The following is a 19,066-nucleotide window of genomic DNA, read 5'->3' as shown; positions in this document are numbered from 1 at the left end:
TTTATTTTTTCTCCTTATTAATGACAGCATTAACGCACACCAAATGGAAACCTCTGTTAACCCGAAATTCGGAGTATGAAAATTTTTCTGACTGCAAACAAGCGCCAGCAGTTGTAATTCATTGATGAAAATGATATATATTAAATTTTTAACCTATATATGCAATTATGTTTGATTCCTGATTTTTAAATAGATTATTATGGTTATTCTCTATGTATAAGATAACGGTAATTAAAAATAATAAACTATATAATATGGATTGCAAACATTTTATAATAAAAATAAACCCTATAATAAACCCGATGATATAATAATTATGTTTTTTGTATTTTCCTGTGATCAGTCTTTATGACTGTATAAATTTTAATAAATAAAATATGATCTTGACCTCCCGTAAACCTGTCGTGACATTAAATTAATGATATGAAGTAGATAATTACTTTCTACTTGCTTGTTGTGAATGCAACAGTCGAGTATTCGACTTCTTAGTTGTAGATTTAGAATTATATTCCTCATAAACACGCAGTCAACCACTTCCTATAATTATGTGAAGTGGAAGGTACAGTACTCATGATATCTGAGTTTGAGGATGATAATGTGTAATTTGTCTTTGAATTGACAGAATAATTCAAATCAAAATAATCAAGATCTTTACTTGGTTGAACTTTTGCGCTATTAGTCAATAATAAAGGTGATGAATTTATATCTAAATATGAATTACTTGAATGTTGATATAATGAAGGTGTCAATAAAGGAGACACCAAATTATCAGATGCTATAGTGGATTGGGAGATATTTCTGTGATGGTTCTTCATAGTTTGTACTTCTTGACCTTGTTGATGTTGAGATATTATATTCACAGCATTATATTCGTCAATCGATTTACATTCTTCTGAACAGTAAATCGAGTTTTGAGAACACAACTTATCACAAGTTAAACAGTAGTTATTAAAGGCTAAGTCTGACATTTTTGCAAGTCGCGGTGCTACCTTGTGACAAATCCCACGTGTAATACTACTAGTACTTCTATTTAAAAAGACCTAAGTAGCAAGATGATGAATAACTAAAGCTGAGTAGTTAAACTAAACTAGTGATAGTTATATAATGTATAAGATAGAGTTGATAACCAAAGAAGGCTAAACACTTAAATTAAAATTTTTCAAATTAGATCAAATGATGTGAGTTATATACTATTGCAACATTTCCTATACCCTAAGAAAGTGTGGGTTAAAAATTTTTCTATGAGTAACCACAACAAAAATTAAAAATAAAAATAAAAAAAAAAGCTTTAAAAGTAAACAAATTTGAAACCTCTGAAAACCAGGAAATTCCGAATCCAGTTAAGAAAACTCACAACACAACCCAAATTTTTTCAATGAATGACTTAATTTATTTTGTGGTCCTGCAAATTTTACTTAGCTTTTGTTACACGTGCACTGGCGTGGTTTTTCAGAATCTGAGACCTACACTAACCAAATAGTGGGACACCTCAGCAACACGTACCACTATTCCCGCTACCGACCCACGATTCTACCGCTCACAAAGTTAAAACCCACAATGCTGTATATTCAATTACACACTACAATTACATTACGATACAGAATAGGAGTACCCCATGACCCCCTAATCGTGGTCTACTGAAGTGTGTTACAGTATGGCTAGGCTCCATGGCAATTTCATAAATGTTGTAATTCTAGAAGTTTCCTTTATGATCGTTATGTACAGCCTCAGTTAAATCCAGAACCTAGTCTAGCCTAGCCCAGCCTACTCTACAAAAATTTTTTTCTCTACGCTTCGGTAGGATTCTTCTCCACAAGAGTCTCACAAATTTTTACCGCTATTAGTGAGAAAATATTTCGTGCGCATACAGAAAAAAGCTTTTCCGATTGTTTCTGAAACATTCTATACAGATAAATTAGTCACTGCCAAAGTGCTCACTGGTAACAACCTCTTATGGTCGTGGTAACTACAGAATTATGGCCTAGTTGTAACTTCGGTATTGGTATAGCAACTGAGAATGTGATGTTTCAAACAATTTAAAACTATCAAACTCCCTGTGTATATGTTATGATTGCTCGTTCCGGATGTATCAAATGCAATTTACAATTATGAAATAACTGTAAACATGTGGATTAGAACTTGTGGTTAGAGTGGGTCAATGCCATGTGGTGAAAGAAAATGCACTATTTACCTACCACGGTGCTTGGACCTTTTAGTGCGAAACTTTTCATCTTTGCGCGTAGTGGCGCGAATGCTACCATACGGAAATATGTTACCTCCGCCCGCAATAAAGGGAGAAAATTTTTCTTTAGCAACTAAATCAGATGGTTTTTATTTCTGTGTCAAATACTACAGTAAAAAAGTTTATAATCATCTCATCTCGTCTTGTCTCGTCTTGTCCCATATCGTCTCGTATCATGTAGTATATACATCATGGCAGTTACTGCCACAACCTTCGTCGGGTTCACGTAACACAGGTATAAAAGAATACGATAATATAACAACAGCAACAGTCGAGAATTTGTTGCTATTTACTTTTTCAGCTCTTCGCTATGCAAGTTGCACCCACGATGCGCATTTACTACAGTTAACTAATTATAGATTTGAAAATTTTTATTCCTAATTTGCTATTCTTAAGATGTTATGTAGGACTAAATTGTCATATCATCGCATACTTATTTCTACTATATTAAGCTCAGTGTGTCCTGCTTCTGGAACTCAAGTATGTCAAACTTACTTATTGGCTAATATTACATTTCTAAGTACTCATTACAATACGTCATTTTAACAAATGCGAAAATTTCATCTTAACCCGGCAATATGCTACTTTATCACTTTGGGATTTTAACTTACTCTCTGAAACTCTTATGTTAGGAATTTTAAAAAGTTATAAGGCAAAAACTTACATGTTCCATTTCAGCATGGAATAAAGGTAAAATAAAGGACAACTCTCAAAGGGATTCAAATTTGGATCCATCGGAACTTTAATCAGGTTGAAAAGAGTACAAAAGGTTAAGTATACTTATTTAACACACCTACTTGTCTTAGTTAACACATCTTATAGTATCAGTATTGTATTGGAGAAATTAAATTATCGAATCAAACTTAAATTAAGATTTTCTAAAGCTATGAAATTTTCACCTATTAGAAACTAAATAAATAGAGAGGCGGTACATCCTTACCATTCTCAGACGTTGAAGTCGTTATAGATCGATCTCATTCTCACCTCTTAACTTTGTTTAGTGACAATTTTATGATCCCTACGTATTCTCTAGCCCTAGATTTTGCAAAAAGATCATTTGCAAGGCTGGAACTTGCTCGGGGTCGTGCCCTCTGTTCAAAAATAGAACGTTTTTAATGCGTCACAAAGAGATTCTATTTTAGGTCTAAAACCTTCTTTTTTTAGTATTTTTGTTGGAAATAGACCCCTCATAGTGGGAATCAACAAAACAAAAAATATAGAGTTAGGAATTTCTTGTAATACCCAAGCTGTAAGAACGGCCTTTAATACAATGTTATTGAGAGGTAGTTTAGCAAATAATAATGAAACAAGAAGAATATTTAATACAATATTAACCCAATAATTTTCAAATTACTGTAGTCAAAAGGTTTTCCCCCTCACTATTATTGAACTTCCGTCACCAAAAAGAAACTTACATAATGTGACTACACTTTAAGCCGGCAGTAGAGGTAGAGTAATGCAATCCAAAATGAGAAGCGCAATATATTAGTGCATGAAGATTCTTGCTCAATAGACAAATTTTACAATTCCACTCGTCCATTAACCTAAAGTTGAATTAGAGTTATTAATTAATTTGTGGAGAATACTGGGCAACAATATGAAGCGGCCAGACTGTGGGTATAAATCAATTAAAAAAGAAATTTTTGGTGAGGGGTATACCACACTAAATTATAATACTCATAGTTGTTAATAAAGATCCTCTTTGAAGAATATACTTTGATCGGTCACTATAGACGAACTGTAATTAATCTGCTGGAGTACCCCATCTGAGAGACAATCAAAGTATTGTTCATCGAAGAAAATTATCACAATAATGGGGTGGATCTCCCCACACTGCGTAATTATATAAATAATATTCTCTTAAAATAATGGAGTTTAATCTTTCCGAAGTGGGTCAGTTTCGCACTTTTATATCCGCCGCGAACCTCCAATATTCAGCCATAGTTTAGAGCGGGTTTTGTTTCTGAATTAGGAGGTGTTGATTCGATAACTAATCAACCAATGAATCAGATGTTTCATTAAAGTTCATACACAGCATTTAATCTTAGGTTGCGTGAACCTTTATGGAATATAGGAATTTACATGCAGAACGTACCCTTACTACCAAAATTTGTGCGAATCCGCTCCGCTGGTGGAGATGGAAAGTGGAGAAGCAGGCGCAGGGTCATACAACCGTGCGGCCGCTATTCTAATGATAACAATATCAGTAATAGTTATTACTCAACCACCGTTTTGATAGCTTACTGTGGTTTACTGTGATTTTACTTTTTATCTCTGACCTTAATTGCTCATATCACGGGATTTTAATTATTCGTGTCATGTTCAATAGTGAAACCATATCAATCGCTATTGATGCAAAAAATGTTGTTCCTGTTGTGGTATCTACAGATAAGTTTCATAATCACTATCTTCATCTACCGCTGGTTATCACGATAATGCCAAGCCAATAACCGTGAAATAATAATGTTCGTTGTAATCTAAATTGGATATTCTATTTTCTAATAGAAGGTGGGGAATGGAAAATCGCGCTCATTCTACTTAAGGAAACTCGAACGAAAGAGAGTAAGAACTTCCAATGTAAGTAGTATACATTCTATAAGACATAACGAGATATATTCAGTGTGGATTAAGCCACAACATGTAGTATCATATCTATGTAGTATTGAAATTGATAGGACTGAAGACATTTACCAGCCACCACAATATTTAAAGTCCTATCTCGATTTAGATAACGCGAGCTCACCTTCCCAATATGGCTCGAAACCGCTTATCAAATAAAAGGAAATGTATTCAACGAAGACAACTTCTGCTAAAGATAGTTAGAAAATACAATTAGACAGTATCATGATTGGAGAAAGATTGATTATTGTTATTTATCTTTCCTATCAACGGATCACTCAATCTATCTATCCGCTGAATAGATTAACATGGAATTTTTTTCTTAATTAAGATATTAATTTATTTTTCGTCATCTCATTCTTATCGTACAAAATATTGCGAGTGTTATAGGGTATGCGATGCCGACGATTGCTTTTTACTAATAGAGCACCAATCTATCTATATCTGATCAAGGCTAATTATCTTATCAAGTTATGGTCATTTCCGTATTTGGATTTTAGCTTGCGTTAATCTATCATGTCAAATGTCAAATTATTATGTTTTCACTGATCAATCTGGGAAGATTTACCTATAAAATTTTAATCAGATTCTTCTTTCAGCTTCTATTTAGATTAATTATAATTATAAAAGAATGTACTCCACTCCTTCGGAAGAACCCTTTTCTATTCTTTATCAAAGAGATATGTTATCTTATCTCTTATCTTATACATTCTTATACTTGTATCTCAATTTTATTAAATCCTTTACATCATTATCTAATCTAATGAACCACATATTAGCGAAAACAATCATAATATAATTAATTATTGGCAAAATATAATTCAAATTCAAAGTCCATTTGAATTCGCCACCATTAATAAATAAGTAAAACACTTGTGCACATATGATACCATTAACATATTTGATCTTATCTAACCCCCATCGTATTTTAGGATCTAATGATTCCAAATACTTTATTGAACCTTGTAATGGTAAGGACGATGTGAGTACCATTGTAAGTGAGAGCACAAATGAACAAAGTATAAGCAAATTCGCTACATTCGATCTAATTGATTTTCCTTGTTGATGTCGTGCTATTGAGTGAAGAATGATGTGGATAGGTATTTCAATAAGTATCAATACAATAAGAAATTTTTGGAATTGAACAAATGACACTTGATTCAGAATTGACAAGTCTTGAATCAATTGATTTTGATCCTCAATATCCATGAGTATGGGAGAACCATCTTCTTCACCTTCATTAGACTCGACTTGTAAAATTGATTTATCTAGTCGTCTTACTCTTGAAGTCATGTAGTGTATGTTTCCTCTAATAGCCTTTTCATTTAGTTCTAAAAATGTACTCTTACTCTATATTTGTTCTTTGCTTCAAATGGGTCGTGCGCAATAGTCAAATAAATTTTCACAGCCAAATAATTTTTATTACAAAATTAAAATAAGATGAACTTTATTGAAGGTTAATGTAAGAACTTCGAAAGCACAGCCGGGTACTTGATGATTGTAAGTATGATAATAAAGAGGTAATTCAATATTTTACTCAATTGGAAAATATTGCTTAATATGAAAATTTTAGTAGAATTTTTGCGAAAAATTATCATGTATACAATATGCTACGGATGAAATAACTAATTCATTTACAAATAACTGAAATTTAATACGTAACATACCACATAACATAATTGAAGTAATATAATCCACTTATTATTCAAAATTTGGAATATATTGTTCACGTGAAGTCAGTCACGTTCGTGTTCGTGAGTAACAACTATTCCCAAATAGGTAATGCAGGCGTTTGCACATCATTTGACGGAATCTAGGTCCTTAACCGATATGGAACAGATCTGCCAGGCTGTAATTTGCAGACATCAAGCAATTCTGTCATAGGCACCACTTAAACCAATTACAAGTGGTGTTATAATGGAATGATGACAAAAGGTTAAGGCGGAAGAGGCTTCTAAGGCGGGAGAGTTCTAGATGTTTATAGCAGGGCGTAAATCAATAGAACTAAGTTTGAATATGGAAGTAAGCAAAAGTTACTTATTTGGGGGAGCTAAACTATAACTATAGTATAAATCCTAACGGAATAGTGAGCGCATACGCGAAGGCACTGCAGGGGCATTGATAGTGTAGCCAATAGAATGTAGAGAATAGTTTAGCGCTGCTGGCTAGACACGAAATATCATAAGCACAAAATTTACCCCTGCACCAATAAAATAATAATGAGTAGGTAGTGGCAAATAATGAAATAGAGTTTATTCTGACAGTTGTCGTTACGACTGTGAAAAAGGACAGGTATATATTGACGATATAATGCCTTCCTTAATAGGTGATAAGTGGAATTAAATTGAATTGAATTGAATTGAGTTGACAGACGACAAAGAAAGTCTAACAATGCCAAGTAAGGTGAATTGAGTTTCATAGACGACAATTCTTCTATTGACACGTTAAATCACATAGTAGTTTAGTAGCCGAGAGTAGCTTAAATAATACTTATAGCGAAAGACATTCTTTAATGCTACATTCCTACATACCGTGTAATATAGTCAAATATGGGACACAAAATCCTAACATCTTACTTAATTGAGATAAATCGTCAAAATCTGTAAACATAACCTGTATAGGGACCAGATAAACACAAGAGAACAATGACGCAAGTGTTGGTACAGGCACGACCCAATTTTATTATGCATGTATCGATGAGCCTTAAAGTTTATAAATGCGATTTTGAATAAGCAACGACTTGGTCATGAACAAAATGATAATGAAATTGAAATTGAAATTGGAAGTGGAATTGAATGTTCAACTTCTAACCTCAATTAATTAATTAATTAATTAACAGTACTTAGTTAATTGAATAATTATTTAATCTCTTGCTATTACCATTAACACATAAACTACGAATCAAAAATTGACAATGGACCATCTAACAATGAAAAATACAATACAATACAAAATAAAATAAAAATAAAGTAAAAGTAAAAGTAAAAATAAAAATAAAAAAAATATAACAATAAAACTTACAAAATAAAAAAAAATAATAGTCAAATTTATAATAAACAAAAGAAAAGAACAGAACAAAAAACGACTCCTTCATAAAAAATAATCCTATAATATACCTGTACGGCGTCGTGTACTACCCCCAAAAAAAAGTAACAATTTTTCCTCACAAAGTCAACCCATTTCATTTCTACAATTTCATTTATTTACAGCCAAATCACTCTTACTATTCTTCTTTTATCATCCCTTAATCATCATCCATCACAGCGCCTGTTGTAAATCATACCCAACACGGTGCAACCACTTCGAACAACCGTTAACAACACATATTAGCTTATTTGTTATTCCCGAACGGTCTGATTCACGCATATTATCCATTCGTTTACTAACCCATACTTATGAGTAAATCAAATCGTTTCTGGATTAACTGACTGCTATTCTTATCCTTCTACTAACACAGTAGAAGAACAACAACTAGAACATACAAAACAACTAAAAACTAAAAAAAAAAGCATAAACTTATCATACTACTATTCCAACTACAGTCCTTCTTTCTTTAATATCAAGTATTAGCTTATCTTGATACAATACCATCCAATCATCAATCATGAAGATTAATACATTACTTTTATTGGCAGCAGCCATAAGTTCATCTACAACTTATGCTGCTGAAACTTCAAGTTCTTACCCAAGTTATGCTAATAACTTTCAATCAAGATATAATGCTTTGATAAGTAGTTATCAACAAAATTATGCCAGTGCCTTAGCATCGGATAGTCCATCACCAACTCCATCACCATCACCATCACCATCACCATCTCAATCACCATCTCAATCACCGTCTTCATCAGCTCCAATTTCAGTAGCTCCTTCAGAAACATCAGGGTCTCCTTCACTTGTTTCTGCTTCTGCTTTTGGAGGACCTGTACCTTCTGATCCATATTACCCTTATGGCCCATCCTATGGTGAATATCCATCATATTCTTGGCCTTATTGGTCTTATCCTTATTGGACTTATAGTCCACCAACTTATACCGGACCAACATATTCACCTCCAACTTATTCAGGACCAACATATTCATCTCCAACTCATACTGAACCATCTTATACAGGTCCAACTTTTTCACCTCCAACATATACTGGCCCAACATATTCTGGTCCAACGTATAGTGGCCCAACTTATTCTGGTCCAAATTATTCTCCACCAACTTATAGTGGACCAAGTTATTCACCACCATCAGGTTCTCCACCATCTAATAGTGGACCAAGTGATTTCCCAACTCCAACTGGTACATATTCTCCAACAAATAGTGCTTCATCGGGTTCAACTTCTGTAGTACCAACTCCTCCAACCAGTGGAATTTCTCCAACAACTTCAATCCCTGGAAATTCTCCAACTACTCCAACTACAAATGGTGCTCCAAGTTCAAATACCACACCATCTACTCCAACTACTCCAACTACAAATGGACCACCAACTTCAAATACTACTCCAACTACTCCAACTACTCCAACTACAAATGGACCACCAACTTCAAATACTACTCCATCTACTCCAACTACAAATGGTGCTCCAAGTTCAAATACTACTCCATCTACTCCTAATAATTCGGTTCATATCGCACTTCCTTCAGGAGATGGTGAAACTGATACCACTGATGGAGAAACTACGGCAAATACACCAGCTGGTAGTTCAGCTCGTGTAGGTACACTTCCAAGTGATACCATTGGTACTACTAATGGAACCCCTACAGATGCTACCACTGGTACAACCACTGGTACAACCACTGGTACAACCACTGGTACAACTACCCCAACAGTTAATCCAACTACAAGTGCTACTGGTACTGGTACTGAAAATGAAACTGAAACAAATCCTACAAACTCTAGTCCAACTACTGGCTCAAATACTAGTACTAGTTCTATTTCATTAGTTAATCCAACTACAACATCTCTTGGATCTGGAACAACTACTTCAACTGGTACCACAAGTCCAAGTACAACAGCAATTGATTCAGGAACTACAGGAACTACAGATACTCCAGATGATGAAAATGAAACTACAAATGGAACAGAAAATGGTACAACCAATCCAACTGAAACTGCTCCAACTACAAGTCCAAGTCAATCATCAATTGTCCAACCAATTGGAACTATTGGTACTGAAACTGGAGGAACTCTTCCAACTTCAATTCCAACTTTAATTCCAACATTTACTCCAAATACAACTCCAACTTTAACTCCTAGTACTGGTGAATTAGATACTTCATCTCCTTCAGAGACTGTAGAAACTCAACCTGATACTAATACTAATACTGGATCTGGTACCGTTTCACTTCCTGGTACTGTTTCAGCTTCTGATACAGTCTTACCAACTGGATCTGGAACAGGAACAGTTACACCATCAGTTGGTACTGGTACTGGTTCTGGTACCGCAGTTAATTCACCAACTGGTGTTACTACTAATACTCCAAGTATTGCAACTGCTGGTACTGGTACTGGTACTGAAACTGGTACTGGTACTGGTACTGGAAGTACTAGTGATTCTGAAACTATTGGTGCTCCAGTAGGTACATCAGGTACTGGTACTGTTGGTACTGGTACTATTGGTACTGGAAGTAATTCACCTACACAAGGTACTCCAACTATTTCACCAAGTACAGGTACTGGTGTTGATTCTGAAACAGGAGTTGCCGATGATGAAGGAACTGGAACTCCAACTGGAACTGGAACTGGAACCGGAACCGGAACTGGAACTCCAACTGGAACTGGAACTGGAACTGAAAATACATCAGGAAGTGGAACTCCAACTGAAAACACAACTGGATCTGGAACTGGAACTGCACCAGCAACTGGAACTGGAACAAGTCCAAGTTTAGTTAATCCAACTACTCTGCAACTTAGTTCTGGATCAGATGAAACTTCGAGTCCTACTGATAATAATGATGATACTGATACAGGTTCAGCCACTGGTCCTTCTCCAACTGATACTACTACTCCAAGTACTACTGTTTTACCATCTGATGGTTCAAGTGGTACTGATAGTGGAAGTTCTCCAAATACTGATACTGGATCTGATACTGGATCTAATACTGGATCTAGTCCAACCACAAGTCCTGGCTCGGATACTGGATCTGGTCCAACCACCAGTCCTGGTACTGGTACTGGTTCAGGAACTGATTCTGGTGCAACCACTGCACCTGATTCAGGTAATACTCAAAGTCCAACTACCGGTACTGATAATCAAGAAACAGGACTGCCAACTGATTCTACTGGAACTGGAGGTTCTACAAGTCCTGATACACCAGCAACTGGTGGAGGTAGTAGTGGAGGAGCTTCTGGTATTCCAACTACAGGAGGTGCTTCAGATACCAATTCCTTAGCAACTCCAAGTATCAGTAGTTTAGATAGTGGATCTGCAACAGGATCACCAACTGGACCTGAAGCTTCAGGAACTGATTCAGGTAGTATTACTGGTACTGGTCCAATTGCTACTAATTCACCATCTGCTAGTAATTTAGACTCAGCTGCTGCATCTGAACCACCAACTACAGGACCAATTTCTCAAGGTACTGATACACCAACCAATGAATCAAATACTGCTACTACAGCACCTGATTCAGCTGCTACTGGTAGTAATGATAATGCTGCTACATCACCAAATACTTCGGTTATTACTTCCCAATCTTTACCATCAAATGTAACTCCATTTACTTTACAAAGTGCATCTGATGCTGAAATTTCAAATGCTAGTAATACCGCTGCTACTAATTCAGATGATGTAGCATCAGCTGCATCAGCTGCATCAGCACCTACTGGAACTGATACATCAGCTCCAGTTACCGATTCAGGTCATACTGGTACAGATGATACTCATTCAGCTGCTACTCCAGTACCTGTTTCTCCAAGTACTGCTTCATTAACTACTGGACCAAATTCTTCAGGCACTGGTGCTGGAACTGCCACTACAGCTAATGTATCTAATTGGCTTCCAACTCAATTACTTATTGAAACTGGAACTACCCAAGATGCATCATTAGAATCTGGTGCAACAACGGCAACTGCTAATCAAGCCACTTCTGGATTACCAAGAGCCATTACACCTGCAACCACAGCTAATCCTGGTAGTGATTATCAATTAGTTTATATTGGATTTAAATCGGAATTAAATTATCCATTTGTAGTTCAACATTCCGTATCTTCAGCACAAATTTTCCAATATTTACCAGGAGTTTTAACATTCCCATTTAATGATATTAATTCTTATAAAGATGTATCAGTTAAAAGATTAATTCCATTTACTGCTAGTGGAATTTCTTATACTATTACAGTTGCAGAAGTTTATTTCCCAAGTAGTTCAGTAAGTGCTTTAGCACAATTTATACAAACTCCTGGTTCATTAATCTATAGAAATCCTGATTCAACAGAACAAACATTAAGTAATTTAGTTGATAGTAGAATTCCATTAACAGGTTTAAATGTTGATATTGGAGCTTCAAGTACAGCATCTTCATCATCAAATTCTAATGCTAATTATGGATCAATTGATTCAACTGATATTACTTCATCATCAAATAAAGGTAATATTGCGGGAATTACAATTGGTGCAGCAGCAGGATGTACAATTTATCTTGGATTAATGGCTGTATTATTTAGAAGATATAAGAATGGTAAATCCGTTCAATTACCACCATCTGATAGTGAATCTAATTTAGGATTACCATCAGATGGATCTATTTTAGAAAGATCTTCAGGATTTTCTGCTATATTTAATAGAATTAATGGTAATGTTAGTAATTCACCTGGTGGATCATTAAGTGGTAGAATCTCTGATCCTGTTCAACAATCTAATTCACTAGGATGGTCACATTGATAAGTAAAATTTTATCAATATTATTTAAATTACCTTGCATTGAAACCACTTGAGAAAAGTAATATCGGACAAATAAAAATTGCTGCAAAATAATAAAGCATTGAAATTGAATTAATTGATAATTAATTATTGGTTAATTAATCTATTAATTCGTATTAATACCCCATTATATGCTTTTTACAACAATTGTGAGGTATCTCTTTCAATAGAAACTCTATACTTATACTCCTCTGTTTATTCATTTTATTCTAATTCTGTTATTAATATTTTTATCTATTTACTTAGTTTTATATTTCAATATAGCACATGTTATGTAAGATTGAGTTGTAGCTCATTTTCTATATAATTCCATAAATCATCAACAAGACTTTGAGCATCTTCTTCTAACACTTCACTAAGACTAACTATGAGTTGTTGCTTATCTTTAGTACGAGTCACGTTGTCGAGGATGGTGTCGAATAACATATCGTCTTCGACTCCCAAGTACTCTACGAGTAACTCATTAATCTTAGCTATGAGTTGGGGTGGAGGGGCAGACACGGGTAGAACTGATACTGGTATTACTGGTACTGGTACTTGTTCTACTGGTACTGGTACTGGTACCTCTTGTTGTTCTTGTTCCCTATCTGCTTCATCAGCCATCTGCTCGGCTGTTCTCTTTCTACTTCTCTCCGCAGTATATCGTTGATGGTCAGTATAGTACATGTTAACTACCGTAGTTAAGGCATTGGCAGAGGCAGTGTATGTGCCTACAGTCTCTACTACGTCCACGACTTGTTGATAGTACTTCTCCTTATTATCGATAAGATCACTCTCATACGACTTTAATCCCTCCAATTTGGTCTGTAAGTTGCGTAAACCTGATCCTGACAGCTCTGTCGCCTGGACTTGTGCTAATTTGGCAGTATATGTCTGATCTAATTGCTGTTGCTGTTGAGTACTGAGATATTCCTCATACTCCTGTTCCAGTAACTCAGGATACTCTTGTGGTGGAATTGTTACTGATGGTGTCTGTACTGGTAGTACTTGTTGTTCGGGAGTATCACCTCTTGTCTCCTTAATACCCTCGTAGAGTTTCTTAAGTCTTTCCTTAGTAGCAGCTCTTTCCACTTCAATCTCCTTCTTCCGCTTGTCTCGTTCAATGTTTAATACTTTAGATCGGAACTTAATGATATCCTTAACTATGCCTTCTTTCATGTGACTGGGTACATCGATGAGTTCATTGTTGTCTACTTTATATCGACTGTAGTAGTCCATCACCTGATCTAAATCTTCTGTACCTGTTTTTACACTGACTCTTTCGTAGTTCGTTACATTATGGAGTAATGAATCTATAGTATCCTTAATATCTTCAGGTACTTCTGTTCCTGATCCTGATCCTGATCCTGATCCTGACTCAGTATACTCCAGTACATCTTGATGCACGAGACTGATCTCATCATTAAGTAGTAGACTGCCTATCTCTCCACTATACATCTGTATAAACCATAGGGTATCTTCAACTCTACTAAATCTAATAAACAATAATCGATTATCCAAATACTCATAATTTAACATAGACCATATATAACCGCGATTACCAATTAAAGTACTTAAGATTCTTTCAATGGCTACTGGCTTAACTGGTGGGAAATATGTGATAGCCACCGTAGTCAATTGTTGTTGAAGATTCGTAGGTATTAATTCATCAATCGACTTATACCATTGAGGTTGTTCATTCTCATTGGTGGTTGTTTGTTCACTATGTGAACTGTTACTTTTATTAGTGGCTTTAGACCTCTCATTAAGCATACGAACCGTATTGCTTCTTAGTATCTCACTAACATCGGTACCTTTAAGGATAGGGATAGTCGTATGAATCATTTTGAAATGAGGTGATGGTAAGGGCTTTAGTAAAGAAAGAAGTTTCTTATGAGCATTGTCAGGAACTTCAAATGGTACCACTTCATCGACCACCGACTCATGATCATTAATCTCCGAAGAATTGTTCATAACTATGATATCACCGAAATTATGGTTAGTAATAGTTGTTGGTTATAGTAGTCATCACTAAAAATTATGCGAGTGAAAAATTTCAAACTGTGCTAGTTATACCCCACTGATAAGCAAAAAGGTGATAATGACTTCACTAATATTTAGAGCTGATATAGAGGGACTGACTGTGACTCCAGCTGTGCCGGAAGAGTTGGACAAAGTCAAACTTCTCTTGGAAGACACTCAACAGAATCCTAATGATATCCTGAAATGGGATACTCTATTCGATGCCCTTGATGAACAATTAGATACCCAACCAAAAGGAACCATTGATCAGTTGAAACTGGTCATAACCAAATCGTATCAACATCTCTTAACCCGATTCCCAAACTTATCTCAGTACTGGAAGAGATGGCTGAAGGTAGAAGGGAAACTTAAAGATGCACAAGCTAGTCTAGACTTATTAGAGACGGCACTTGATAAAGTACCACATTCAATTGAATTATGGAATACTTATTTGAATGCATTAGTACTTACTTATAAGGGAGAAGAAGAAGAAGAACAAATCCGATTCATACGATACCGATATGAAAAGGCCATTAAATTAGTAGGACTTAATTTCAATTCTCATTCAATATGGGATACTATAATTCAATTTGAAACTAAAGTAGATCCACAATCCTTAGTGTTATTAAAAGTATACTTGCGACTCATTCGATATCCATTGTATGAGTATGCTCAATACTATAAACAATTCATAGAAGTATCTAAACACTTTGAATTACAAGATATATTACCATCTCAAATATTGACTGATTATTTACACCAGTATAATCAATCGGATCCTCAAGCCTTATCAGTCATTGAAACAGAACAAATCATAGAGGATTATACAGTGAGGATCCATACTAAGACCCAAACAGAAGTTAGTAACAAATGGCAATTTGAATCAACCCTTACGATTCATGAGTTCTCCTTATTATACCTTAATGAAATTAATAATGAACGTATCCATTGGATAAAGTATCTTGATTATGAGATCAGTCAAACTGATTTTACAGTGAGAGACAGCTATGAAAAGCTTATAAGCTTATTCGAACAATGTCTTGTACCTAATTGTCTTGATGGTAAGCTTTGGCTTAAGTATATTGCTGTGTTAAATAAAACTACAATGAGTGATGAAGAGAAATTCGGAACCATTAAGGAAGTATACAATCGATCAATTAATAATTTTGTTCCCCTAGTGGAGACTCACCTTCGATCATTCTATGTGAAGTTCCTTGTAAAGTATGATAAAGTCGAACTTGCCAATGAGTATCTCTTTGATTTGGTTAAACTCTATCGAGGGTCTACTCAATCCAAATTATACTTAAAGGCTCAATATGTGCTGGTGGTTAAGGATTTACTTGACTTATACAAACAGTACTTGCCTACAAATGAGTACTATGAACTAATGGAGAAATTGGTTACTGATTACTTTCAGGAACATGAGTCTAAAGCTAAACCACAACAACAACAACAACAACAACCCAAGACAAAGACTAATGAGTCGTGTGATCCTGATCTGGCCAAAAGTAGAATCGATAGTAGTTATACTAGTCTTCTTCCTCAATTACTCAATGATGATGCTATTGCACCCCTCACGATAGTCTATCTCCAAGAGACTCTTCGTCGTAAGGATACATCGAAGATAAGAAGGTTCTTTAACAAATACTATAAACACAATGTCTATACCAGCTCTACAAGTTTCTGGACATTCTATGTAGAGTTTGAAGGATTAGTCGAGTATAATATTGGCAATTTGAATTCCTTAATGTATCACATTAAGAATTATACTCAATTACCTAAACTAGTTATTGATGCTCTTATAGATCTTCATTATGATATATTGAATGCTAATCTTGAAGATGTATATCGTACCAATAGTGCCTATGTCTTGATATCACGTGACCTTGAAATGGATTCATCAATTGCTTATAATCATAGTCTAAGAACAAGATTAGCCAATAATAATTATCTAGTGAAAGAGATTGAAGATGCTAAGATATCGAAATCAAAGAATCCTTCTATATCTACCAATATAACTAAAGAAGATGAACTTGTAAAACTGATAAAGAAGTATGTTGGACATGCAGGAATTAAGGTAGATGCTAGACCCGATATCTCCAATAAGATAATGAATAAGGGGAATTGGATATCATTGACTGAACTGGTTGATCCTCCCAGTTTCCCTCAGTTTAAGAATGTTGAAAAGGCCAACGCATCAATTAATTATCCTGTATAGTCTATATAGTCTATATATATATATAGTATGTATAGTATGTATAGTATGTATAGTATGTATAATATGTATAGTCTATATCAGATCATTTTGTCGTCCTATAACCATTAATCCTTCAGCTATTACGGCTCGACTAGTACATCGATTATTCCCATACACTTCAAGTACGGATAATTTAGGACAATTCTTTCCTATCAATTGTAATACTTCATCATCTACTGCTCGAACAAATCCACAATCCCAAGTGGTTAATAATGGTAATCGTATATGATTATAAAATACTACTTGATCATCATCTTGAGCACTTTGCTTAATGGACTTCTTATATTCACTTAAATCATTAGTAAACACTTGAATAAGAAAGTCCTTTGATATCTCATTAAGTGAATTTAAACTTAATTCTATAAGTGTATGAGATGAATGTTTAAATAATGCATATACAGATTCATCACCTAATCCAATACATTTAGTTAAATCCACACTAAGTAAACCACCATTATTTACTTGTGAGAATTCCGTAAATGCTTGAGCAAACCCCTTATCAGTTAATTGATCTAATAATTTCATAGATAAATGAGTTAAATTTGGACAGAATTTAGATATACCATCAATTAAGAAATTATCCGTAAGATTAGTACAACCATCAACATTTAATGATTGAAGTGATTCACCAGTAATAGCCAATATATTAATAAGTAAATCATCAGTTATAAGATGTTCATTATGAGGATAAGATATTTCTAAATGAGTTAAAGTTGAAGTCAGAATATAATGAGGTATTAAATCATAAACTGCCGCAGAATCTAAACCATCTAATCGAGATAATTTTAATGAAATTAATTTAGATCCAGCATTTTCAAGTAAACTAATTAATGAATCATTACTAAATCTATGAGTATTTCGAATTTCGAATTTCTGTAATCGAGATCCACTTTGTTCAAAGAATTCTTGCCAAGCAGTTTCACTAATTAAGAATGGACCATTTAAACATAATTCTTTTAAATTCTTTAAATGAGAATTATAATAACTTAAAGTATCATTATGAAGTTGTCCACACATAAATAATGTTAATGATTCAATATATGGACAATATGAAGCAATTTTCATTAAAGAATCAGAATCAACATTTGAACAATCCCAAAATTCAATAGATTTTAATGAAGGATTTAAAAATAATGATATAGTTGAATCATTAAGTGAACGATTCTTGGATAAAATTTGAGAAAGTTTATTTAAATTAACTTGTCCAATATCTCCTAATGCTTCAACATCATCAATATTAGCAGAAATCTTTTTAATACAAATATCTTGAAGTTTAGGAATTCGAACTTCTGATTTATTTAATAATGCTTGTGCAAGAGTTCTTCTCTTTTTACGAGCATTTAATTGATTCTTTCGAGCTTTCCGTTCTCGATCCTTTAATTGTTCATTACAATTTTCACATAAATATCCTTTCTTATCTCGGAGATATCGTGAATATACCGTTAAATGAAATTCTTTACCACAATCAACACATGTATCTTCTTCTCCGAATTTCTTAGTTCCATTAGTTCCTATTTCATCATCAAAATCACTGAATTCAGGATCATACTCATCTTCGTCTTCATCTGCATTATCATTATCATTTTTACCCCGTCTAGCATTACGTTTTCTTCGTGCAGCAAGCTTAATTTGTCTTATCTCTTCATCATCCTCTTCTTCTTCTTCTTGTTCGGGTATAGCCATAACTCCGCGTCTTGATCTTGACCTTCTAGTCACAACTTCGACTGCAACTACTTCTTCCTCGGCCTCTTCTATATTCACATTTACACCTTCTGGTTCAACACTAGTGTCTTCCGATACTATTTCTCCATTAGCTTCTCTTTCTCTTCTCTGACGATACGCGTCGGTAATCCCTGCGTTTCTTAAGAACTCAGTTAATGCCGAGTTGGGGCCTCTTACCCCCGAGCTTCTGGATCTCCGAGACATCTTCTACTATAACTACAAATAATACTACAACTACTTAATGACTATAATATTGATAATTGCTAAAAAGATATCATAGTGAATTATTTCACAAAGTGTGTGAGAAAACAGAAAA

At 34.6% G+C, this 19,066-nt stretch overlaps 6 protein-coding genes across 6 annotated transcripts; 2 read left to right on the top strand and 4 right to left on the bottom strand. All coding sequences in view use genetic code 12, as the record gives it.

Moving 5' to 3' along the window:
- Positions 1-512: 512 nt before the first annotated feature.
- RJT21DRAFT_111874 (uncharacterized protein) lies at positions 513-968 on the bottom strand (the record flags this gene model as incomplete). Its single annotated transcript, XM_064880039.1, has 1 exon — positions 513-968. One exon carries the CDS (start codon positions 966-968, stop codon positions 513-515), a length of 456 nt encoding a protein of 151 aa, XP_064741502.1.
- Positions 969-5,563: 4,595 nt separating this feature from the next.
- On the bottom strand, positions 5,564-6,154 carry RJT21DRAFT_111872 (uncharacterized protein; the record flags this gene model as incomplete). Its single annotated transcript, XM_064880038.1, has 1 exon — positions 5,564-6,154. The coding sequence occupies one exon, from the start codon at positions 6,152-6,154 to the stop codon at positions 5,564-5,566; it is 591 nt and encodes a 196-aa protein (XP_064741501.1).
- A 2,311-nt stretch (positions 6,155-8,465) lies between these two features.
- Positions 8,466-12,731, top strand: MSB2 (Msb2p; the record flags this gene model as incomplete). Its single annotated transcript, XM_064884707.1, has 1 exon — positions 8,466-12,731. The coding sequence occupies one exon, from the start codon at positions 8,466-8,468 to the stop codon at positions 12,729-12,731; it is 4,266 nt and encodes a 1,421-aa protein (XP_064741500.1).
- A 307-nt stretch (positions 12,732-13,038) lies between these two features.
- On the bottom strand, positions 13,039-14,835 carry RJT21DRAFT_117817 (uncharacterized protein; the record flags this gene model as incomplete). The annotated part of the gene is made up of 1 exon (XM_064880846.1): positions 13,039-14,835. Exon 1 carries the CDS (start codon positions 14,721-14,723, stop codon positions 13,041-13,043), a length of 1,683 nt encoding a protein of 560 aa, XP_064741499.1. The 5' UTR covers positions 14,724-14,835.
- On the top strand, positions 14,836-17,106 carry PRP39 (Prp39p). Its single transcript, XM_064880845.1, has one exon. The coding sequence runs from the start codon at positions 14,851-14,853 to the stop codon at positions 16,987-16,989; it is 2,139 nt and encodes a 712-aa protein (XP_064741498.1). The 5' UTR covers positions 14,836-14,850; the 3' UTR covers positions 16,990-17,106.
- On the bottom strand, positions 17,011-19,012 carry RAD7 (UV-damaged DNA-binding protein). The gene has a single exon (XM_064880844.1). The coding sequence runs from the start codon at positions 18,952-18,954 to the stop codon at positions 17,062-17,064; it is 1,893 nt and encodes a 630-aa protein (XP_064741497.1). The 5' UTR covers positions 18,955-19,012; the 3' UTR covers positions 17,011-17,061.
- Positions 19,013-19,066: the final 54 nt, after the last annotated feature.

Source organism: Scheffersomyces amazonensis, assembly GCF_036850825.1.
Source record: "Scheffersomyces amazonensis strain UFMG-HMD-26.3 chromosome Unknown RJT21scaffold_1, whole genome shotgun sequence".
Taxonomy (NCBI): domain Eukaryota; kingdom Fungi; phylum Ascomycota; class Pichiomycetes; order Serinales; family Debaryomycetaceae; genus Scheffersomyces; species Scheffersomyces amazonensis.
The sequence above is the reverse complement of the archived record's forward strand: the minus strand, read 5'-3'. Positions and strand labels throughout refer to the sequence as shown.